This window comes from Staurois parvus, unplaced genomic scaffold, assembly GCF_062004578.1.
Source record: "Staurois parvus isolate SC_StPar_1 unplaced genomic scaffold, SC_StPar_1.0 ptg000840l, whole genome shotgun sequence".
Classification (NCBI taxonomy): domain Eukaryota; kingdom Metazoa; phylum Chordata; class Amphibia; order Anura; family Ranidae; genus Staurois; species Staurois parvus.
The window spans coordinates 9,331-34,500 of NW_028318636.1; the positions used below are offsets into that span (position 1 = coordinate 9,331).

The following is a 25,170-nucleotide window of genomic DNA, read 5'->3' on the forward strand; positions in this document are numbered from 1 at the left end:
AGAGATCCCGGAGCAGCGCTGCAAGGTATTCCCGAGTGTAGCTCGGGGTTACCACTTGTGGTGCTGAAACTTTACCTCGAGCTGCCCTTGGGAATACCTCCAGGGAGGTTACGGGTTGCCAAGCAAATGAGTAATACAAGGCTATGAGTCATTACTTGAATTACTGTATGCAGCTACACAAACTTTCCTGCTTCTTTAAATCTCTAAAAAAAACACTAAGAATTTTATAGAGCTAAACTAAGTTTAACAACTTATTCCAAATTGCCAAATGGAAAAACAAAGTCCGATACACCATACTTACTTGCAGCAGTTGGGAAACAGCACCCCTGAGAAGAACTCCATGCCCACAATGGAAAAGGAATAGTAGAAAATAAGCAGTGTTAGGCCTAGACTGTAAGGAAAGAAACAAAATAAGGAAACAGGCAAAACTATACAGATGAAATAAAAGCATTTATGTATCTTCATGCTGGTGGATGACAGGTTACCTGGCCATCCTTGGTAGCAACTCGAACATGGTATCTAACACTGTTCTGTATCTCTTCTTCAATTTAAATAGCCTGAAGGGAATATGAATATGCATAAATTGTGGAAGCTCTAGGAGGCAAAAATGATATCAAAATGTTCCATTACCATTTTTATTATTGTTAATGATTTATATTGTGAAATCTTCTGAGGTACTGTACAAAATTAGTGATACAAATAATATAATATGTAAACACAAAAAATTTCCAGTGACAAGCACTTTTCATTTCTACAGTAAAGCTTACAAAGCAATAACAAAATGCAATGGAAGAACTGCCCTGACAAATTTAAAATGCAGAATATTCCTTCCTAAGTATTTTGAGATTTAACTTCTATGACTAATATTTTCCCTTTGAGATTAATAAAGTGTTCTGATTCTAATGACAATGGTTGTAACATTTGTTAGTGTTATTTATGCATGTAAGAGATTCTCCAAATCTGCATCCTAATCCAGCCATTCTCAGTCAGTCCCATATTGTTTACTACATTGTTTGTGTGTGTGCTCACAAAGCTGTTATAAGAGCGCACCATCTACTGAAATAAGAAACACCCAGTTTAACATATAAACTCACCTGAGTAGCTGCAGAGGTCTCAGGACTACAATAAAGTAGAAAGGCTTCATATTAAGGGCCAGAGCTAGGAGTCCCAGCAGTGCCAGCAAGGTCACAGAAAAATCAAAGCTATAACATAAAACGCGCCCCAAGAAAAAAGAAAAAGACTGTAAAATACAAAAAAGGTCAACTTTGCTCTGTACGTGGATAAAAAAGCATTAAAAAGCTTAAGAGCCAGTCTCGACTGGGCTTATGGAAGAGTCTCAACAATATATTTAAGCAGGTGTGTTTATTTGTGCTTTACACATTTTGTCAAAAGGATTTCAAAGCAGGAGCTACATTAAACCTGGCCATACACGTAGATTTTTGGACGAGAATATTTGTTTAAAAAAAAAAAATTGCATGAAAATTCTTTGCACATTTGATGAATGGACGTATGTCGTTCAAAAATTGCCTTTTGTTTTTAACATTTGATTTTTAACTGAATATAGTTTCTGAATGATAACTGCATACACAAGCCGAAAATTTGTTTGATTGAGAAAAGTTTTCTTTCCCGCCTCTTTGAATTTTCCCATCACTGCTGTCAAAAACGAACATCAATTTGGCCCCACTAATGATTAGAAAAGCAAACAAATATTCTTGAAACGAGAATTCTCTAACGAAGTCTACGTGTATGGCCAGCTTAGCTGACACGTATAACCTACCAATCACTTGATCTACACGTTACCTACTAGACATGAATGACAGTCTCAAATAACCAAACCCATCCTTAAGAAAAATTATTTATTCTGGCCAATGAAATTAATGAATGCCCAAACGCTTGACATGGATAAACAAGTTACACTCTTTTACAAGTGTCAGGTGTTCTTTTTGGCAAAAACTCTGCTACCAGGAGGCTTCTAGGAGAGTTAAAAAAAAAAAAAAAAAAAAAGTCAAGTGTGCACGAGGCCTAAATGGTATCGGGGAAACACTGCAACCTTGTTAAACCTCTATCCAAGTTAATTTGTCTGGGTAATCTACTGCAGACAAATACCAGTGAGCTGTTGTGTTGAACAACGTACTCCCTTGCTACTCAATTTATGACCAAATTTAAACTACCAAAGCAGGCCCAGCACCTGGTGTGCTTGGGGAAAGCTCTCTTGCATTAAAAAGACGTAAGCAAAAGGGGTTTCTAGATTATTAGATTACTGACAAATAGAAGTGGGGCTGCCTACTGCAGTACATCAATACATGGATAAAAATCTAGTGTGTAGGTTAAACAAAGTGCCAAACTGGCCATACACCTTAAGATTTTTCTCATTCCACCCACTATCTGAGCGGCTGACTCAGAACAGACATAAAGCTTAGGAATGTCAACACTTTTCTGACATTCATTTACAGCATGCTTTTTTTTATAAACACACATAGGGGGTTATTTGCTAAAACTGGAGAGTACAAAATTTGGTACAGCTCTACACAAAAACCAATCAGCTTCCAGGTTTTATTGCCAAAGCTTAATTGAACAAGCTGAAGTTAGAAGCGGTTTGGCTACCATGAACAGCTGCACCACATTTTGAGTGCTCCAGTTTTAGTAAATCTACCCCATAAATTCTTATGGCATAACAGGTACACTTCAATTAATTTAAACTGAGCGTGTGCTTTGTATTTGATGGGCAAAACCACAGGTTCAATTTAATGCCCCCCCCCCCCCCCCCAGCAGCATATCACTTTTTACTGCCTGCTGCTCCAAGGAGCTGGTGGGGAGGGGGGGCGCTCAAGTGGGGGGCTCAAGTCAGGGCTTTCACAGGGATTATGGTCCCCCTGCCCCATGTGACAGTGCTGGACCATAATCACAGAACTAGCACCATAACATAAATTGATCACATTCCATCAAACCCAGGAGTAACTCCCAATGGCTGAACAGAACAGAGAATGAGGGAAAAATGAATATGTGCTGTGGAGATTGGTGTTTGAGAATTTTGTGCTCAGGGGCACAGTCATGCTGGAACAGAAAAGAGCAGTCCACAAACTGTTTTTACAAAGTTGGAAGCATAGAAATGTCTAGAATTAGTTTGTATGATGCAGCATTAGGAATATAGTGAAAACGAAATCATTCGGAAGAGTGCCCACATACTGTTGTCCATATAATGTATATTATTTGAGCTTATGAAAACTATGCAGGACCTGTTCAATTCTACAAACTGGTCCTAATCAATGTACTTACAGGTTCCAACCAGATTTAAAGTATTCTAATGGGCCCAATCCAGTTACTTTCAGGAGGACCTCTGCCCCATAAACTAGAACAAAGGAAATAAACATAACACAATTAACAATGTACCTTATATTTTTTCTTTATTCTTTTCACCCTTTCCTATGTCCTACCATTTTCTTACACTTCCCTTCCCCCTCATTTAGACAAACCCCTGATTAACTTCTCTGTCATTACATGACTATTACTGTTCTCCCCCCATCATATCCTATCATTGCTTGTCATTAACCCCTAGTTTGGGCTTGACATAAAAGAATTATGATTTTATCAGATGTACTGTATATATTGTAATTATTTTAAACATCAGCGTATTCCAGCATTTTACCGAAAAATTTAAATTTGCAGGAATGCATTCCCCAGTTGGGTTTATAGTACTATTGCTATACAACAGTTTCACAGTTGTACTCTGTAACAAAACATGCTGAAGACAATCTATCTGAAAACTGTTCAGCACTGGAAATAACCATATAAAACCCACAAGGAGATATGATACTTCATGAAGGCACTCTTTTGTTTTTTAAACATCTTTGCTTTCTCATCCACTGAGGAACACAGGAATTCAGATACTGTTGGGTTATAGCAGTGTCTACAGGAACACTGGACGCAAACCAAAAAAAACTGTAAGCTGCTAATCATTATAATCCCTCCTTAACCCAGCATGCCTCCATTTTTTTGCCAGTGTCCTGGGAGATCAGATGTCTTTTTATCAGCTCTTATGAGAAAAGTTCAACTAATTTTTTTTCCCTGTTTTGGTTGTGGGTTTTCTCTTCCATTGACTTTACCTAAAGAGGTGCTACAGTTCTGGAAAAAAAGTCAGCAGCTACAAACACTTACCTGTCCAGGGATCCAGGAGAGTTATCACCTAGGCCGGTTCTTTGCTGGTCTTTGGGTCCCCTGTGCCACCATCTTGCTTTTGTAAAGCCAGGTGTGAAAGCCAGCAGCTTCACAGCCGACTCCCCACTGTGCATGCACAAGTCACACTGTGCTTTGCGAATGGACCTGAGGCCTCCTCAGACATGTGATGTGTCCCAGGAGGTTGCTGGCTGGGGGGGGGGGTACTTTTGTCTGGATTGCTTAGGTAGGAACAGGTACCTGTCAAAACTAGGCACCTGCTCCTTGAAAAACAAATGCAAAAGTGGTAGAGGAGGGGGAGAAGGAAGAAAAGCAGAATTTCCCTTTTTAGGTGAAATTCCGCTTTAAAGTAGAACTATAGACACATCTTTTTTTAATTTTGGATAGAGTAAGAGAGAAATATAGCAAGTCAGATTTTTTTTTTTGTCATCTGTGTCCCATTGCAGAGATTTCCCTTCAAATTTCTGTGCCATAGCCAAACAAGAAGTTAGAGGAAATCCCTGCAAATTAAGGGAATTTCCAGCTCACCCGAACTAGTGTCCCCACTGGAAGATTTCCCCTCTATTACTTTTCAGGGGACAACCCAAAATTTTGGAATTTCTTTACGTTCACTTTCAATGATAATGGTAAACAGGAAGGAGGGTTAATCTCCCTAAAGAAGGGGTTCTAATTAATCTGCACACCACCCAAAACATATCGGCCTTATTTCTGCCTGACTTTGGAGTACCGTACTTGACTGCACACACAGAACTAACCTGGAATGCTACCACTGGGCACTGGGGTCTGCATTGTGGTGCTTTCCAGGATTAGAGTACTGGTAAAAGTTAACCACGGAATGCTTTTCAGGTCCAGAGCATTGGAATAGTCCAAGAGCATGACCCTGCTTCTGAAGAGGCACTTTGTGAGTAAGGTCACTCAGGCAAAAGCCCTGGGAGCTACCTACACAATTGGTTGCCTTTCAAATTTCCTGCCACTGACAGGAGCAAAGATGCGTTAGTTTACTGTCAAAACCCATTTAAACGCAACAGTCTTAAACTCTTCTAAAAACGTTTAAGTGCAGTAAACGCAACAAAATTAACACGTCTAAACTCATTCTAACACGTCTAAATAGATGCATATTTCTGCCAGCAAGATCCTGTGTGCCCTTTCAAAAAAAAACGTGTCTGTGTGATTGAGGCCTTATGGCTGAGGAACTGTGCACTGATGTTATCCACTGGGTTGGGTGTTGAACACGAGCGCACTCTCTCACCATTCAGCATAGAGGAAGCACCACTACACAGCTGCTTCTGCTTGCAAAGCACCACATAGAACTCTGATCTATTCCTACTTACTGCCTGCACTGACTTAGTCACCTCTGTCCATCTGACTCCCATCAGCTGCCTAGGATTGTGAGTACTTGAGGCCTTGTTTCACCTTTCAGGCCTAGTTGCACTATCGCTAAGGGTGTGAAACATATGCATATAGATGCAAAGAGGGTAAATTAACTGCTACAAGTGACCCCATCCCATACTCCTCTAGTGGTGCTGGGGTGTCTATTCTGTATCATCTGAGGGAACTGGTTTCTGCAGTCTGGAACCTTGTGCCCTTGTAGTTCTAGACTATTTCATTAGAGCCTTGCTCTGCTCTGTCAGGTGGGGCCAAGTCCCCTGCCCTGTTGTCTGAAACTTCAATGCCCACTCATGACCTTTTGGCCACAAGCGCTCAATTCTTTGTGCACGCTGACCACAGAGGCTCTAATTACGCTCCAGTGTCACCCCCTGCAGAGTCTGCCTCTGACCCTCCAGAGCCTTCAGATCAGCTGGACCCTGTGATTAACTCTGACTGAAAGTCCCCACAGTCTGTCTCTTCAGAGACTGTTCTTGAAGCACCATCGTCTCCTGCTGTCACTTCAGAAAATCTTATTGACACATCATGTTCTACCCTGCATTTAAAAGGATAGCCTGCCATCTCCAGCCTAAAGTTCTTAAAGCGGCAAAGAGTTTACCTTTACAACCATCATTTTCTGGAAGCACCCTGAAGTATTCTGGCCCTTCCTGAAATTGTGCTATAAATGTACCCTTTGGGAAGGCATTTATTAAATGATGGTTTATTCCCACTGTTGATCCACCAGTGACTCACCTTAACATGAAAACCACTAGACAGGTGGAAGGCATGCTTACCTTTAAAGTTCACCTTTAAGAGAAAAATATTAAATGCACAGAGACATGAATATTGCAGGGAATATATGTGCCAGAGCTCCATATTTAGAGCTGAATGTTATGACTTCCACATGAAGTTTGCTGGGGTTTCGGGAAGACAAAGGTGTGCATAGAAAAACCTCTGGGTGCATGCGATACATTTTTATGCCATATTTACTACCTTTCAGATATGACTTACATTAATTGGATATGTGTACCGTTCCAAGAGTTCAAAGAATGTGTTCAATTTAAAATTAGGTAATAAAGGCTGAGGGCTACCATTTCAGCTCCTCCTTGCTTCATCTCAAATGTCACATATGATCATCTTCCTAGCTCATTGACTTAAAAAGATGCTGCTTAAAATCAATCACCTTTTACCTACAGGCTCAAAACTGAAGGGTAGGGAAAACTTTGGGACTTACTTGTAAGGAATACAATGTAGCTCCATGGAACGCCTTGAGTAAAGAAGTTCCCCCCTAAAAAGATTTCAGTAAAATAAATAATTCAGATATATAAAGGCATACACAAAATAGACAAATATAATTTCTAGTAGAAGGACAATATATTAAAGTTGTTTTTTTTTTTTTTTAACTTGACCTACAGGTAAGGATTACCTGCAGGTACTGTAAATGTCTCCTAAACGTGCACAGTTTAGGAGATATTTACTTGTAAAAGACACCGGCTCATGCGCTCTGAAGGAACAGGATGCCCGTGCCGTTCCTTCAGAGCGGAGTGCCATAAGAAAGGGACTCCCGCGCGCAAGCACGGGAGTGACATTATCGAAGCTCAGCCTTTCAAGCTGCTGGAGCCCGCGAACCCGAAAGAAGGACCGGATGAAGACTGAAGCCCTGTCAGCAATGACAGCGCGCCACTGGAGGGCTTCGTTTTTAGGTAAGTTTCACATAATGTGCTAGTTTGCGATGCATACTAGCACATTATGACATTGTCTTGCAGATTTTTTTTTTTATTCTAAAAAAAAAGTTGCAGTTTACTAACGCTTTAATAGGAGTATTTTACTTACAGTGCCTTGAAAGTATTCATACCCCTTGAAATTTTCCATTTTGTCATGTTACAACCAAAAAGATAAATGTATTTTATTGGGATTTTATGCGATAGAACAACACAAAGTGGCATGATTGTGAAGTGGAAGGAAATTAATAAATGGATTTCAGAATTTTTTACAAATAAATATCTGGAAAGTGTGAAGTGCATTTGTATTCAGCTCCCTTTACTGTGATACCCCTAACTACAATCTAGTGGAACCAACTGCCTTCAGAAGTCACCTAATTAGTAAATAGAGTCCACCTGTGCGAACTTAATCTCAGTATTAATACAGCTGTTCTGTGAAGCCCTCAGTGGTTTGCTAGAGAACATTAGTGAACAAACAGCATCATGAAAGCCAAGGAACACACCAGACCGGTCAAGGATAAAGTTGAGAAAAGTTTAAAGCAGGGTTTGGTTATAAAAAAAAAAATATCCCAAGCTTTGAATATTTCACGGAGCACTGTTTAGTCCATCATCCAAAAATGGAAGGAGTATGGCACAACGGCAAACCTACCAAGACATGACCGTCCACCTAAACTGACAGGCCGGGCAAGGAGAGCATTAATCAAAGAAGTAGCCAAGAGGCCCATGGTAACTCTGGAGGAGCTGCAGAGATCCACAGCTCAGGTGGGAGAATCTGTCCACAGGACAACTATTAATCGTGCACTCCACAAATCTGACCTTTATAGAAGAGTGGCAAGAAAAAAGCCATTGTTGAAAGAAAGTCATAAGTCGTCTCATTTGCAGTTTGCAAGAAGCCATGTGGGGGACACAGCAAACATGTGAAAGGTGGTGCTCTGGCAGATGAGACCAAAATGTTACTTTTTGGCCTAAAAGCAAAAGGCTGTGTGTGGTGGAAAACTAACACTGCAGATCACCCTGAACACACCATCACCCCTGTGAAACATAGTGGTGGCAGCATCATGTTGTGGGGATGCTTTTCTTCAGTAGGGAGAGGGAAGCTGGTCAGAGTTGATGGGAATATGGATGGAGTCAAATACAGGGCAATCTTAGAAGAAAACCTGTTAAGAGTCTGCAAAAGACTTGAGACTGGGGTGGAGGTTCACTTTCCAGCAGGAAAACGACCCTAAATATACAGCCAGAGCTACAATGGAATGGTTTAGATCAAAGCATATTTATGTGTTAGAATGGCCCAGTCAAAGTCCAGACTTAAATCCAATTGAGAATCTGTGGCAAGACTTGAAAATTGCTGTTCACAGATGCTCTACATCCAATCTGACAGAGCTTGAGCTATTCTGCAAAGAAGAATGGGCAAAAATTTCACTCTCTAGATGTGCAAAGCTGGTAGAAACATCCCCAAAAAGACTTGCAGCTGTAATTGCAGCAAAAGGTGGCTCTACAAAGTATTGCTTCAGGGGGGGCAGAATACAAATGCATGCCACACTTTAGATATTTGTAAAACAATTTTAAAACCATTTATCATTTTCCTTCCACTTCATAGTTATGTGCCACTTTGTGCTGGTCTATCACATAAAATCCCAATAACAAAATGTGGAAAATTTCAAGGGGTATGAATACTTTTTCAAGGCATTGTAAATGTTGTTTTTTTTTTTTTGTTTAAAAAAGTACAGAACATTTCCTTAGCATTCTCAAACCATCTTTGCAATGACACTACAAATATTATGGAGGGATGGATCCAATATATTTATATAACCATTTGCAACATGACATTTGGCTTACTTTTGTTTTATGTGGACCTGAACTGAAACAGTGAAAATTCGCCATTGTAAAAAGGAGCATCTAGCAATATACAGCTTATCTAAACCCCAAAACAAAAAATGTAATAAATTGTAGTTCACCATTCCTTAGATGTGGTGGGTTTTTTTCCATCATTTTCTCCTGCTGATGCAGCCAATACCACTTCCTTTTCTAGGGTGACAGAGCTCACTCACTGTACTGTGTTTATACAGTTTTTGCCTTCAAAACACCCCCCCTATCTTCTCATCTCCAAACTAAGATTTCAGTTCAGTACACAATAAGTTACAAGGGCACAGGATTTCTATCAGGAACAACATATACTGTATTTTTCTGTACTTGCAGAAAATATACTTAGCTTGAAAGATTAAACTAATACAGATACCGGAATTATGGACTGGCAAAGCTACAATATATTAAAGAGGTAATTTAGCTTAAAACAAATTTACAAGCAGGAAGGCTTTTTACAGCAGAAGGGACATACTATGTCTCTTCTACAATAAAAGCTTCATATGTTCATGTGTGCAAACTGCTCAGTATACATTTTGACATGCCTTTGAGCCGGGATGAAAAACTTCTGTGATGTGAGTGGAGTCATCCGCGGCCACCCATTCAGGATGGCTGAAAATACAGAACCTGGATGATGACCAGGTAAAGATGTCAATGCTGGTGAGGAAGGTAGTGGACATGACTGAAGGGGAGTAAAGGTGACTTTATTTCCACTTTAAATTTTTGTTCTTGGGTTTAGGTAACTTACTTGTGCATAAACAGTACCTTGAATTATTTAATTTTTGTCTCAAATTCCTCCTGCAAAATAGCTGTGTCTACAGCCGCTGCAGGATGAGATCACCTAAAGCACAGCTACTGACTACTAATGAAATTTGGTAATGACATAGCGGTGCTTGCTAGAGAAGAAGCTGTGTTTGAGGACCTGCATCTCCCTGCTTCTACTTCAACTGTGTGGATAGGTGCTTTCCGCTTTCAGCAAAACCAGGCCTTTTAAAATGGCCACCTCCACACAGACACAGTGCAGCACAAGGCATGTTAAGTTAGTAAGAAGGAAGAAATCAGCTACAGGGAGACAACAGGCAATACTGATGACTAGTTTTTTGCATCTTTTTCAATCAAAACTTTCACAAATAAGAGGAACTTCGCCCAGTATTTTGCAAATAAAATCAGCAGCTTTAATTACTGTAGCTGGTTTAAAAAACAGGTACTTACCAGCCCATGGAGTCCAGCGATGTCTTGCCACAGACAATTCTCTGCTGATGGATCCCTGGCTCCGCCATCTTGGATTTGGGAGCCAGTTGTGAGTTCCTGATGAATCACAGCCAGCTCCCCACTGCTCATGCACGAGATGGCGCAGTGCAGGAAGACTGATCCTGCAGCCTCTGGGATGTGCAACATGGCACTTAATGTCATCCTAGCATAGGCAAAGGACTTATGGAAAGCTTGGTGGACATACTATTGGACAGCTAATTATTCTAATAGTAATTGTCAAATGAATATGTGGAACATACCTTTCACCATAAATGTCTCAATCAAAATCCAGAATCCATTTATAGCAACTACAACATCTGAAAAATAAAGGAAAAAAGGATAATGACAGTTTATGAACTGTAACTTTACTAAAGACCACCACTGTACCGACATGCACCTCTTTAATGACTGCCAATCATATCACAAATATGTTTTTTCTTAGGAATGCAGTATTTGCAGTCATCTACTAAGAAACAGGTGCACTTTTGCTTTTGTTATGTAATGGAAACCAAACTGCAACAAAGACACAGTTACTGATAAACACAGTGCATTTACATCTGAAGTATAGTTAATTTCCTGGCAAGACTCATTGGTAATACTATGAAGAAACATAGGAAAGGTCAAAGTGTTGTACTCACATACAGAATACTGGAATGCTCTTGAATTTGCCAAGATATTAATGCCTGTACAAGAAAAAAACAAGATAGCAACTGGCAACATCTTACATGTCATGCGGCATGAGAACTATTATGTAACAGGGTGATGTAATATATATATTATATAGTTTTATACACTCTACCAAGGATAATGCTATCCACTAAAATGTGACAACACCTGGAAGAAACTCGAGCAAACACGGATCATGCTCCAGTCTGTATTACCCGAGGACTGTTGACTTTCACCAACACAGCCTCCACTGAATAACTCATGATGTATAATGTAAGTGAAAGCATTTCACCTTTAAATATAAGAAGGGCTGTAGGAGGAAGATCATCAAACCAATGTTCACGAATACGCTGTACCTGCCAAGGAAAAAGTTTCAAGCATGAATGGACACTATTGCCAACTTCACTACAAGTAATACAGTAGGTCAATTTTGCTTGGTTGCTGACAAACTGAATCATGTGTTGGCTCTTATACCACTCTTGCCCTCCAGTGGCAAGATATCACCATAAAATTTACTACTCCACCTAAATGTACACTACAAAGTCAAATGATGGTGTCACACTTCCATAGTTAGACTTTCCATGAAACAGAAAGAATATACAACAGGGGAGTGAAGCTTTGTCTGAGCAACCACATTGTGTTGAGTTTTTGTAAGAAAGATACTTCAGAAAAATTTGTCCTTTGGGGTCTCAGAGATTAAAAAAAAAACTAAAGCATGATTCAACTCGGCAATGTATAACAAAACAAATATACAAGGTGTATCTAAACCAGGGGTGGGCAAACTTTTTGACTTGAGGGCCGCAATGGGTTCATATATTGGACCCGGGGGCCGGACCAAGAGTAGATGAATGATGTGTATGTGTCATCCATAGTAAGTATAGTAATATTCCCCCATAGTAAGCATAGTAATTAATCCCCCATATAGTAATTCATCCCCCATAGTAATTCATCCCCCATAGTAATTCATCCCCCATATAGTAATTCATCCCCCATAGTAATTCATCCCCCATATAGTAATTCATCCCCCATAGTAATTCATCCCCCATATAGTAATTCATCCCCCATAGTAATTAATCCCCCATAGTAATTCATCCCCCCTATAGTAATTCATTCCCCATATTAATTCATCCCTCATATAGTATTTCATCCCCCATAGTACTATTCCCCCCCAAGTAGTAAGCCAAGTCCCCCCTGTGTCAATTCACTTACCTTTGCTCCGCGCGTTCCTCTCGCCGTGTTCCCGCGCCGTTCCGGTCTTCAGGGCGGACTGTGAGAGGAGCCTAGCTCCCCTCACGTTCGTCACGCTGCCCCGCCTACACACATCCTGACAGCCATCCTGACAGTATCACGCTCCACGGGCCGTAGTTTGCCCATTGCTGATCTAAACTGTAAAGGGTAAATCTGTCCTATGTGATATTACATACCTTCCACTTCAGGCCTACAACTTCATAGAAATGGTAAAAGTCTTTCAATCTGCAAGACAAAAGCTCCATGAATCTAATCTAAGTACAGTAATACAAATCAGGCTATGAAAGTGTTTGGGTTTGGATAGAGTAGGGAAGGGTTAGAACTTCTGTTGAGATTTTAGTCATTATCCATGCCCCCTGTGGGGAGATTCATCCTCTCCATTCATTCTGGTAACTACTGTCAAGGAGACTGAAGTTAGGGGAATATTAAGCATTGAGCTGTCACTGGAACAAGAATAAAAAGGGAAAATTTTCCAATGGGAACTTTTTTCAACAACAACCGTCTGTGCTTTCGGGAAATATCCTCTCACTTCCTGCTGTGTTTACAGGACACGATAATAAATAGAAATATCCCTGATTTGACAAAGAGTGTAATAAAGTGAATGAAATATGAGTCATTCATCTAAAATTTTAAGGAATGTTCGCTGTCATCATTTGCCAAACATTTGCTTGTTCTCAGAATATTTGTCATCATCTCCATTTTGGAATTGCTGCTTTCAAAACACTTTCCATATGTTAAAAAACTGATCTCTCATATGCTTTTCTGTTCTGACAAATTCATGTTTTTTTTTTTTCCATTATTCCCAATAATGACCCATGGTGCCCAAATCTGATCCACATTCATCCATTTCCTTCATCCACTGGGAAGATTTATAACTTCAGCAAATGAAGGTAATTCACATCAGGAAATATGCCAGCATTTGCCCAGTTTTTAGAAATATGCCCCTAAAATGCACATTTACTCCTTTGGTGAGCCAAACTGCGTTCTCTTTACAAAACTTAAGTAAAGTTACCGGAGATGGTCTGCGCTGCTCTGTTTCAAGGCTCTGAAGCAAAGGTATCGATCGCGAGTCGACATCCGAGGCTTGTAGTACCTCATCATGCCATCAAAATGACGGAATGAGATTCCTGGGGGGGCCTACAATAACATGTATTGCTGTAAATGAAGTGTGAACACTAAAAGCATAACAGAGATTAAAGCAGGTTAGTATTTAAATTCCTTTCAAGGTTAAAGAGCTTTTTGGACATCACTCTAGATGTGATTTTCAAGGAAATGCGTCCATAATTTAACCTTGTTGTTTCAGCCTAACAAGGCAGATTTAAAAATTGCTCTCTGTGACCTCAGAAATAGGCGGGCTGTTTTTTGGACTCCAAAATGCTGATAGCACTCCTATAAACACTAAAACGGAGAAGACAGCATTAGGAGACTAATGCCTGCCCAAATTGGTGGTTACAGATGTGCTTGTTTTCTGGCAAACGGCCAGGGAACTACTTCTTGAAAAAATACAAATTTTTACATACCTGTAAATTCCATATTTTGGAGTACAGTACCCAACACAGAAGTTGATTCTTAGATAATAGGTTATATGCTGCTACCTTGAGGTGATTAGACATTTGAAAATGTTTTGCTGGGAACTGCACCCCCCCCCCCCCCCCCAGTGTACCCATATAACCCCCAATCACTCTGTGAGGCTCCAATTTTTTAGCAAGGAGTAAATGGATCACAGAGGAAGAGGGAAGGGCTTTGTGTCCTGTACTCCAAGATTTGGAATTTACAGGTACACCAAAACTCCTATTATTTTAATCATACAATAAATGTATAGAGGTGTTGATTCTTAGACCACAAGACAGCCCCACGCAATAAGTTGAAGACTGAGCACCAAACAACCAACATTTCAGCAACAGGCACACAGGATGAACAAGACATGACAACGGACCAGGACAGACAGGCTACACTTTGCCCCTATAAAGAAGAAAAAGAGGGTGCTCCCAAAGAACAGGGGGGAGCCACAGAAGAACTATGGCGGTTAGGGTTAACTGAAAGTAAAAAGTTCTATTCTTACATAGGTCCTTAAAAGATAGTAACCTTTTTGAGCATAGGGAGGGTACCTCAGAACCTGAGGAAGGCCCCAGAGGAGGAAAGAAAGTGGCAACATTGACAAAGAAGAGCAAAAAGGGAGTGCACAAACAGTGTGAAGCCAAGGTGTTAAGAAAAGGACCTACAAGGGCTAACCAACACCTGCTGTGTACCAAGAGCAATATGTTTTGTGAGTCCAAACAGAAGAAGTTGTAGGTTAGGAATGAGGGAAGTGATATGCATGCCTCAGAGAAGGAGAGGAGCCCAACCTAAAGGTTGAAGTTTGCCCAACTGGTGAAAATACTGGAATTAAAGATGCCTGGAGATCTCTGGCAGGGCTGTCTTAATGCATGGGCCAACCTCGGCCTTTCCCAAGGGCCCCAGGTGCATGGGGGGCCCCTAGAGTCCCCCCCACCGCAGCTTCCAGCTCTACTCCTGCACTTTGAGGGGGTTAAGGAAGAACCCCCAAGGTGGAGCATTTTACTCCTGCTGCTAAACACCAAACATCACAGCGCTAATCATCTACAGCCAAAGAAGTCATGTGAGCAACTGTATTGATCAGGTGACTTGTTTCTATGGCTACCAGTCGTCATGACACTTTTCAATGTAATGTGAGTAGTAAATCCTCCACCCTGAGTCCAGTGGATGGAGTAAAGCGGATCCTAAGTGGTTGGTGACCAGGGATGATGTACTCTGCGGGACGACTCCGGGAGGATGGCAGACTGGAAGAGAGGATCAGGTTTCTACAGCGCAGTCTGAGGAACTGGTGAGTATTTGGCAGGGCCAAGGGACTGGGAGACTTGATCTGACTAACTGCAGAAAAGCTCTGAACTACATGGGACTGTGTAGCCATAGACTTTATAAGGGTGCTGGGTCCAGGACCGGTCACAAGGCATGCTGGGATCTCGGATTCTTCTACAGTTGGAGGATGGTGACAAGCGATGCTGGGATCGCCCCCCCCTTACCTCTACTGTGCCCATCCTGCCTTCCCCTGTACCGTACCATGCCCTCCAGCACCCCCTGTACTGAAAGACATATACAATATATACAGAACACAGATTGGGAAAGGTATGTTTTACAGTGGGACAATGTGTATAGGGAGGGGGATAGTGGAAAAAAAAAAAAAAAGCAATCTGTACAGGGGGAAAGAAGGACAGAGCATAAAGGGGTTAGTGCATACAGGGGACAGCGTTTAGGGAGGGTGGGACAGTATTTACAGGGGATGAATTTAATAGGGAATAATTCCCTTGTTGTGTTTATTTGTTGTTTCAAATCAAACTAAAATGCCACGCTCAATATGTAGCATAATGTAGCCATACCCAGTCTTGGCTGCAGTGCATGTAGCACAACCCAGGTCCCCATCTCCCTTGTAAGGGACCCAGTGCATTACTTTGACAAGAGGCCCATGATGCTATTAAGATGGCACTGATCACTGGTCGAAAAGTCTGCAAAACAGTCACAAAACTGAAGATGTTTGGTGAGATGGGCAGTGCTGGGGTACCAACAGACCTCATGAGGAAACAAACACATAAGGGGGAACTGAGAACATGTCCATGTAATGAAGCTAGTTTCTGCACATAGTGAGGAATATAGTTTCAGTGACCTTGAATGGAGAAAACAGGCACTGGCTGTCCTGAAGGACTGAATGATGGACTGACAGAGTGAAATAAAAGTCAGAGACATCTTTGCTGTATGGTGGAGTAGACGTCCGCCCCCCCCTTCCTTTTTTCAAGGAGTGGGAGAGAACCTTAAATGCGAAGATGGCTTTTAGCAGGTCCAGCAGGCTTAGTGGTAAAGAGTCTTTCACAAAGTGAAGGACCTGAAAAAGACGATGACTGTCTGAGGGGCATACAGATCATATCCAGATGGTACAGGAGGCCCATTACATAAGAAACGTGATTGAGGACAGTAAAGTAGCAGCTCCCTTCCCTGAACTTTGAAGAGAAGTGCACTAGGCAGTTCAGTTTGCAATATCTGTAGGTAACCAGAAGGTGGAAAGGCAGAGGGTGGTAGTACCAGCCAATTTCAGAAGTGGCAATCGCTTTTGGAATAAATCATAGTGGCAAGGAATTTTTCAGACAGGCCACATGTTGCACGTCTCTGAAGGAGCCCGAGTTAGGGGGCTGGAGCTGTGTCAGTGTAAGGCCTTCGGAATAAAGGAACTACTAGTAACTTGAGAAATACTTGAACTTTTCTCAGAGCCTGCAGTGGAATATCAGCTATTTGTCCCATGTGCTCCTGTAATTCACAATTGCTAGGTGAGGATCTTCCCCTGCGGGTACTCACAGAATGGATACAGAATTTGGGGATTCAGCAAGTCTGGTATGAAGGAATTGCAATAACCCAAGCACTAACCAAGTTCCTGTGAAACTATCAGCTTGCGTCATTGGCAGAAATGGTGTCCAGAGATGTGTAGTCAAGAATCAAATGAGCACTAGGTCACTAGCCAGGAAAGAATGTCTTGGTAGTGAGGTGGAAAAAAGAGACCACTAATTTTAAATAGGTAAATGTTACAACAAAGTTACCTATCAGGCCAAGTAGGTAAGACAATGAAAGTCAGGGTAAAAAACTCAAGTGAAAATTACCCCATAACTTGTGCCTTCAAAATCGCTTGTGTGCTTAGCACTGCAGTATTTCTTGTAGTATAAAAGAATATAGAGTAGTATCCTCTACATATCCAACAAGATATGTGTAGAGAGGAACCAATAAGTAAAAGATACAATGAAACTCCATTTTACCTTGTCCACGTTGCTGGTCACAACCAGGGTCCACGTCACAGTGGGCATACACTTGAAGGGGACTTCAGGTTCTGGGTACCATAGAATGGATCATGGCCCTGGACACATATAGCACAGTGGAGCTAACACTAGTTGCCCCATGTCACAAGGCAACTAATGAGCACAGGATCCAGAGCATGAAGAAAATAATACAGGCCAGCCCTGCTTTTGCAGGGTCCGGGTCCGGTTCCCAAGATGCACAAATAGGGTAGCCAATCCATAAGGCAATAAGTCAGATCTTGATAAGAGTGTCACTCAAAGAAGGAATAAAAATGGTGAAAAACAGAAAACAATCTTCTCCAACATCTAAGAACACTAGAAATAACTGGAGCCCCACAGAGTACGCAGGGTTATACGGGTACACTGAGGATAGTTCCAAGAAAAGCTTTTGCCAGTGTCCAATCACCTGAAGGTCACGGCATATAACTCATGGTCTAAGAATCAACTCCTGTGTCCTGTACTGCATAAAATATAGATACTGTTCTCCATGTACAGCTTATAGACACAAAAAATTGGAAAAGGAAATTCAAATGAAGAAAAGCCTGCCATACACGCTTATCTCCATATGTGTTATGTGTGCTTCTGTTGCTTACGTTCATAATGGAAAAAAGAAGATCTCTGGACGCAGTTTCAAAGTCTATCAGTGAATAATAAAGACCATACTGTTGGCTGCTTGCTTTTGACTATAAAGCCAAAGAAGTCTCTGGTGAAGTTTAATGGAAAGAAGTGGGAGTAGCAAAATCAACTTTAGACTCCCTGTTCTTTTACTCATTATCCTGCACTAAACAGTAGAAATGGAGATATGTCTGTGCTCAGATCCTATGAATACATGTTCAAGCCAAATGTATCAAAGTGATCCTTCTCTGGCTAGTCACTACTTTTCCTTGCAGATTGCCAAATTCTTACATACTAAATAGCATATATCTATCTAAAAACACACTCATGTGCATCTTATTAGATATTAGCTAGATAATGTAGTTAAGAATTAATGTGTATAAACAATTTAGTCTATGTTGACACTAGTGCTGCTACACAAGCATGCTTGTATTGTGATTTTACAAGCGTTTTTGATGCAGTTTCATTTTTCATGCTTTTTCTGTAGCAGGAGACTGGCTGTTAAACACAAAACACATCAAGAGATGCATAAATGTGTATTTTTCTTGCACTTTTCATGTGCTCCCATTGAAGTCTATGGGGCCAAAAATGAACTGTGCTGCAGGAAACAAAGTACCTGCATCTTTTCAAAAATGCACGAAACATTTTAACCTATGTTCACACTAGTGCTGCTGCACAATTATGCATTTTGCAGTGCATTTTTGTATTGTATTTACATCCTTGAATTCACTGACGCATATTCACTATGCCTTGGTACTATGCATTGCTATGTTACAAATTTTTCTGAGCCTGGCATTTAAATTGCAAGAAGTGCTGGGAGGAAAGGTTTCAGGAGGCACCGTCAGTACAGGAATCACTGCTTGCAGGAAAAAATGTACATTGGGATATGTAATCCTTAGAAAATCCAAAGTAAAACAAAGGAATGAGCAGAAGAGAAGCTACAAAGCATGCAGAGAGTCCAGAAAGTTGTTGGGATAAAAAGACAGCAGATAGCCAGTAATCACATCATAAAAGGGCATCCAGTAAGCATACATTAGATTGTCAAAAAGAAAAAAAAGATTGTCAAAGAAAAAAGGCTCATCTTTTATACTGCAAAATACATTTCCTGAACATACTATGTTAAAAGGGTATTTTTGCAATCTCACATTTTTAGGGCCCATTCAGACCTACGCACACAGTGCAGCACGCAGGGTAACACACACTTGTAGATGTGAATGAGCCTAGCAGGGTTTCTCAAACAGGGTTCCGCGAGAGGACCCCAGGAGTTCTATTGCGATCTACCCATCAGTCATAGGTAGCGGATAGGTAGATTGCACCCCTCCTGCTGACACATGCTGAGCTAGGCAGGGAAGGGGATTTGATAGTGCTAGCTGTAACAAGCTGTTCCCAGCCGGCCCCTCCTGTCCATCCCAGGTGCTTGTATGTGACATCACCTGGAATGGACAAAAGAGGAGGAGGGGTCTCGGTGGGGAACAGCACTCCACAACAAGACTGATCACAGCAGCTTCCCTGCCATGCTTTGTAATGCACTGTAATGTGCCATGCTGTGAACCCCATAATGTGCTCTGCCGTGTGCCCCACATAATGTGCCCTGTTCCCGGGTAATGTGCCCTGCTTCACCCATTACAGTGCCCTTCTGTCCCCATGTATCCGCCCTGTACACAGTTTATCTCATCGGGGAGGAATCTGCAACCTGGACAGAGGAGGATTTTCAGAAGAAGCAACAGCACAAGGGACACATCCTACTGGCTGTAAGTTATGTCCCTTGTATTGATTTTTGTGCTTTTTATTTTGGCTTCACTTGGGCTTGAAGTGTCACTCCTTCCTATTAGTTTTCAAATAAATGCATTCCATTCATTTTTAATAAATCAGCTAACTAATTTTATAATAACTGCTTAGAGTTCTTTATACCTGTGGGTTGACCAGCAGCTGGTAACTGTGCTGAGTGGCTGTGCGCTTGTGCAAAAGCAGAGACTTGAACTTCTTTTTCTCTATGTCATTGAATGTATCAAACACAACTGCCAATAGCTGAGGAATATAAAATTAAAATGTGAATCAAAACACGGTTACCTTATAACTTCCAAACTTATTAAAAAAAAGAAGAAAGCAATCAACCCAGTTACTATCCCACATAGTTTAGCAGTATCCATTTTACAGTAAAAAAAAAAAAAAAAAAAAAAAAAAAGACAAGTCACTGCAAGACATCATGACATAGTTAGGTATACACTAGAACCTGCAGTGAGACAAAAAAAAGTCTTATTACCTCAAACAAAAGCATACGTGTTTAACAAAAGGAAACATTTAAATAAATCTCTAGCCATTAATAAAATTCTTATTGACGTTTTCCTGTTGTATTATGCGGAACCCTTGTCCTTCCAGAGTTTTCAGAAGGGCCTCCACCTGCTCTATCTTCCAGATTCTGTCTCCTCAGCTGCTTGACTGGCCAGGCCTCAACAACACCACTCCCACATCACCACACAACAGACCAAGTGCCATGGATGTGGTAAGAGCGCCTCAGATCACATTACCATTGACAGAAAGGGGGAGGCATTTATGACAGAACAGACCACAGATGGTCTCTTATAAAAACCTTGCCTGTCAGCGGTTTTCCAATAAGTTACTTCAATACTTTAAAGGTAAAAGTATAACAATTTTCTATCAATTTTAAATATTTTAAAAAGGGAAGTCATGCAACAAGGACATAATGTGAATGAAATAGTATAACAAGGTCCAAACTCACCAAATTCATGATGAAATACAGTTCAATTGATAAGTAAACAATAAAAAAGATGCAGGACCACCGGTTGCGCGAATAGGCTGGCATCATGACATCTGGAAAACTATGATTAAAAAAAAAAAAAAAAAGGTGTATTAATATCATTGTGAGTATGGAATCATAACAGAAAGAAGGTAAAAGATGCTTACTTGGCAGTAGTCAGAAGAACGAATAAGCTGACCAGACTATTTTCCAGCGTGCTGAAATACTGGAAGACAAAAGGGAAATGAATGAGCTCTTCCCACACAAAAGAACAGGTGATGACAATAAAACAGTTCTTAACATATTAGAAACATAAGAAATGCAAATCTACTAAATGAGGTTTTAAATAAACCAATGTGAGTTAAAATAATTTACTTCATACACCACTTAGTAATTTATCAGGATGCTTTTTGGTCATCATTTCTAAAAATATTTTAGAAGTCAACACCAATTTCAACACTGATGCAGAAACACAATCTCGCAGACCTACAATAGGTTATCTTCAGATTTTCCACATGTAGTATGCTACATTTCTTTTTGAGCTCATCAGTGCAACCTAGGTAATAGGGATGAAACTTATAGATTCATCAACCTTGTGAGGGTTTAAAAAACAAAAAAAAGGAATGATGTAGCTGTTTAGTCACATTTACCATTCAGCTGCTTGGATTTGTCTAGCTGTTACCTTTCTATATAAAAAAATCTGTTAATTTGTTTATTGTCCAAACAAGAGCTGCCACTACTCTTTGGTAGAAATGAGCACAGGCATCCCCCGAACAAATCCCTATCCAAACAATCAAATCACGCTTTTCTTAATACAATTAGCTGCGGCTTGGGTCATTCCCTGTCCTGCAGCACACGTACACAAAGGGGCAGGATACTGATGTCATTGCCCTTATAGGAACACATTTACATACTTAGTCCTTGGCTAAATGTGGGTGGTGAAATTAGCAGTGAAACTATACACAGTTAGCAGTAATAGTGTACTGTTTCACCACTAATTCGTTTCATGTATCAGTACATTATTAAAGCTGCAGTTTAGGTATGGACATTTTTGCACATACCAATGTAAGTATGCACGTTTCTGGTGATCTTCGTGAAGCTAGAAATCACTATGCACCACTACTACAGTGAATTCCACTAGCTTCCAGGTCCCATACCCAGCAGCTATCCTGCTGCTCAGTAAGCACGTGAGGTTGATTGCTTGACATGGGTATCACTCAAAGTACACTTCGCATTTTCTCAATGAATTCACAGTGCTCTCTGAATGTCGCCTGTGCCAAACAAATGAACGATCCTCTGTGTTCACTAAGCAGCAGGGTCAAGGGATCTGGAAGCTAGTGGAGGTCACTGTACCACTACAGTGATTTCCAGCTTCCATGGGGATAGCTAAGTATGGCCCATGCATACTTACCTTGATTAAAGGTTGGTACTATGTAACTATGCAAAAAGCTGGTGCTGGAGGACAAAAGCAAAAGACAGAGGGTGAGGAGTGTGGACTCCAGTGCTTGTGTGCAGACCATTCACTGGACCCTATGCTATGTTCCTGCTTGTGGTCCCCTCCCAATGTTTCCAGCAAACATCTTATGGACATGCCCTCTGTGCATGGATTTTTATTGTGAGTGCAAAACTTTTTAAGCTTCTTAATAATTGAAATTTAATGCCCTATATGCTCTTTTGTATATGTTTTTTTAGCATCCAGAAGCATTCCTGTTTCCATAACAGCTGCAAGATATTTCAGCAATATTTCAGCAAGGTTTATATTACAGACTGAGTTTACTCTCCTGTTGCTTATACTGTGTATCACATTTGTTGCTTTATGTAATTTGTTAAAATAGTGATACAACTTACAAAAAACATTGTGGTTAACAGTAGCCACATTACTTCCCTGTGTTTTGTACTAACCAATACAAGCTGTGTCCTGGCTTTTCTTGTGATTAAACAGTGGAACTGATCAAATTCTTTAAATAAAGGCCACATTTTATTGCTTGCACAGTTCTTAGTCAACGTAATTAATAATAACTAATAATAATAACTGAAGCACACTACACACATTACGATCTGACAATCTTCTTTAGATCAAGCAACAAATATGTAGTGCAACGGCCTGCCAGATTGGATACCAAAGGATTGGATACATACATACATAGTTTTTGGTAAATCTATAGGAGATTGCACCAAGATTATATAATCAGATTCTAATGTGGTCAGCTCAAGTTAAACCCTTCATTATATACAACATAGACCACTAGACTTCCAGGTACTGTGACATAAAATCCCAGGGTCAGAACGTATGCAGCGTTGCTAAATACAATAAAGGTTGCTTTACTGAAGGAAAAAAAAAATAGGTTCTTCACTTTGCAAGGGAACTTTCCCCAAACCTTAGTAAAGGAGGTGAAGAACAGATGATTGGGTATTCTCTGCAAAGTAAACTTTCACCACATTCACTAAGCTCTGGGGCAAAATTACCTTACAAAGTGAACAGCTTATTTGCCTTTATAATCAACCCCAATGAAGCAACCTAAAACCAATCTGTTAAAAAGGAAACAAAGATAAAGCATTGTAAAACTGCACAATTAACACAATGGTATAGCCCTGGCACTAGCAATAATTGCCAATACTCTAGAAAGGATGCTGAGCACATAAATACAATATTATGAAAAACAATCAATTAAATAAAACAAAATATTGCAAATAAAAAAAAACTACAACATATAATAGGTAGAATACATTTGCAGAAAATACAAATAACCAACAGCTAACGGCGTATCTGAACCCAAAAAACAAACAACGAACAACACATTTCCTGTCATTTTGGGTCTATGCTTTGTCATTTCAATTATAAAGGCAATGGGGAGATAACAAGTTGACAGAAGGAAAACTACATTTCACAGAAACTGACTAGAACACTGCATTTCTGGCAAGAGCAACAGGTATTTTCTGTGCTAGCTGAAACTGTTTTTAGCCTGATAAAGAAAACAAATACAGATATGACATCTAAGGATTGGTAAGCTACTTTTAGTGGCTTGAGAAAATAAGTCAACTGTGTCTGCATTGGCAACTGAAAAAGGTAGAGCCAGTCCAATAAAACTGACAACAAATAAACGTATACCCTCCCACACTGATTCACACCAGCAGCCACATTGATTGCGGCTGCTGGTGTGTGCTGGAAGGACATATTGGCGAAGCGCCGATCCCAGATACACTGCACAGTTTACTTTTCTCTTTTTTGTTAGAACTTTATTGAAATGTTACAAGTAGAATTTCATTAGCTTTGTTCACACAGGGGTGTTGGAATGCAGTGGTTTCCGCTGCAACTTGCTGAACTGAAAAAAAGTACTGCATGCGGTACTATCCTGCAATGCAGTGGTGTGAACTGACACCATAGGAAATTGACTTGTCTTTGGTTTGGGACTGTGCTGGACAGGGCAAATGGTGTGAATGGGCCCTTGGGCTACTACTCTGTAACCAGATATGCTGACTCTCCTTCAGCTTTGTATTCATGCTAAAAGACAGCAAATCTCAATTTCAGTTCTAAATCATAAAGGCTCTATGCACATTTATGCAGACCACTGTGGACCCCAGCAGTGCAGAAAATGCACCTGCACTATTTTTCCAGAAGCAGTCTTTACTGTGCATTGAAGCACAGATGCGTCAAAGTTGCATTCCTACAATGCTTTGTGGTGTCATTCAAAACAAACGGAACCGCAACGCAGTATGATTTAAATTGCATATTACCACACATTTTTCCAGCGCATAGGTGTGATGCCAGCCTCATCCTTAAAGATAAAAACAAATCTCGGTGACAGCATGATAGGAGTCCCACATGAAAAATGTGTATAATGTGTGCACAGATTTTATTTAGAACTGTAATCATTGGTCACCTAATATATACAAAATAAGATTTTAATATTAAAATGGTAGAACAGGCAATTGTCAATTATCTGACTGGAAACAAACTAACCTGTTAAAGTTATAAATGCGTTTTTAACTGATCGTAGGAAAAATTTTTGAAAAGATTATAACTTACTGGATCAGAAGAATTTGGAGAAAACAGGTAAAATCCTATAAAAACCAACACAGAATAAAAAGGTATTGAGACATATATCAATGTCATCAATAAGGAATAACAGTGGTTAACTACTTTAGTCCCCAGCCCTTCTTTTAACCTAAACATACTTGTGTTTTAGGAGCATTTTTTTTTTTTGGCCCATTTCAGCAAGGTCTTGATTTCATGCACTATATCTTTTAGTTTTTGTAGTCTACCCTAATGTATCATACATAGTTTTCCTATGGACAGTTGGTCTTGGATTCAGAAGCAAAATTTATATACATATATTTTAATTTTCATTGGGAATAAATAGTTAAAAAAAAAAAAAAAAAAAGAAAAACCGCATTTTCGCAACGTAAAATTTACATAATTTGTGTACCTCAAGTATTTACCATAATAATCAGCAAAGTCTGAAGATTCAAAGGATATCACATTTGCGTGATTTTTATGTCATGAAGCAGAATAGTAAAGCTCAAAGTACACATATGCATTTTATATATACATACTGTTGATAGTGAAATCAAGTGATTTTCTTTCCTGCAACCAATGGTTGCAAGAAAGAAAATTGCATCATATATGGCTTGCCTTAGGGTGTACGCTGTGGTTCATGTA

The 25,170-nt window shown here is 40.2% G+C and overlaps 1 protein-coding gene across 3 annotated transcripts in view; it reads right to left on the reverse strand.

The window, feature by feature from the left end:
- Positions 1-282: 282 nt before the first annotated feature.
- Positions 283-25,170, reverse strand: part of LOC149443642 (two pore channel protein 1-like) — an 86,778-nt gene continuing 61,890 nt past the window's right edge. For all 3 annotated transcript variants that reach the window (XM_089655415.1, XM_089655414.1, XM_089655413.1), the window contains exons 8-21: positions 24,538-24,572; positions 20,678-20,736; positions 20,493-20,592; positions 19,664-19,780; positions 13,297-13,421; positions 12,461-12,509; positions 11,329-11,392; positions 11,009-11,053; positions 10,631-10,687; positions 6,773-6,826; positions 3,277-3,349; positions 1,095-1,202; positions 486-557; positions 283-391 (exon numbers count right to left, since the gene is read on the reverse strand). In XM_089655415.1, coding sequence (XP_089511541.1) covers positions 298-391; positions 486-557; positions 1,095-1,202; positions 3,277-3,349; positions 6,773-6,826; positions 10,631-10,687; positions 11,009-11,053; positions 11,329-11,392; positions 12,461-12,509; positions 13,297-13,421; positions 19,664-19,780; positions 20,493-20,592; positions 20,678-20,736; positions 24,538-24,572 — 1,052 coding nt within the window. In that variant the 3' untranslated portion in view covers positions 283-297. The remainder of the gene's footprint in view (positions 392-485; positions 558-1,094; positions 1,203-3,276; positions 3,350-6,772; positions 6,827-10,630; positions 10,688-11,008; positions 11,054-11,328; positions 11,393-12,460; positions 12,510-13,296; positions 13,422-19,663; positions 19,781-20,492; positions 20,593-20,677; positions 20,737-24,537; positions 24,573-25,170) is intronic.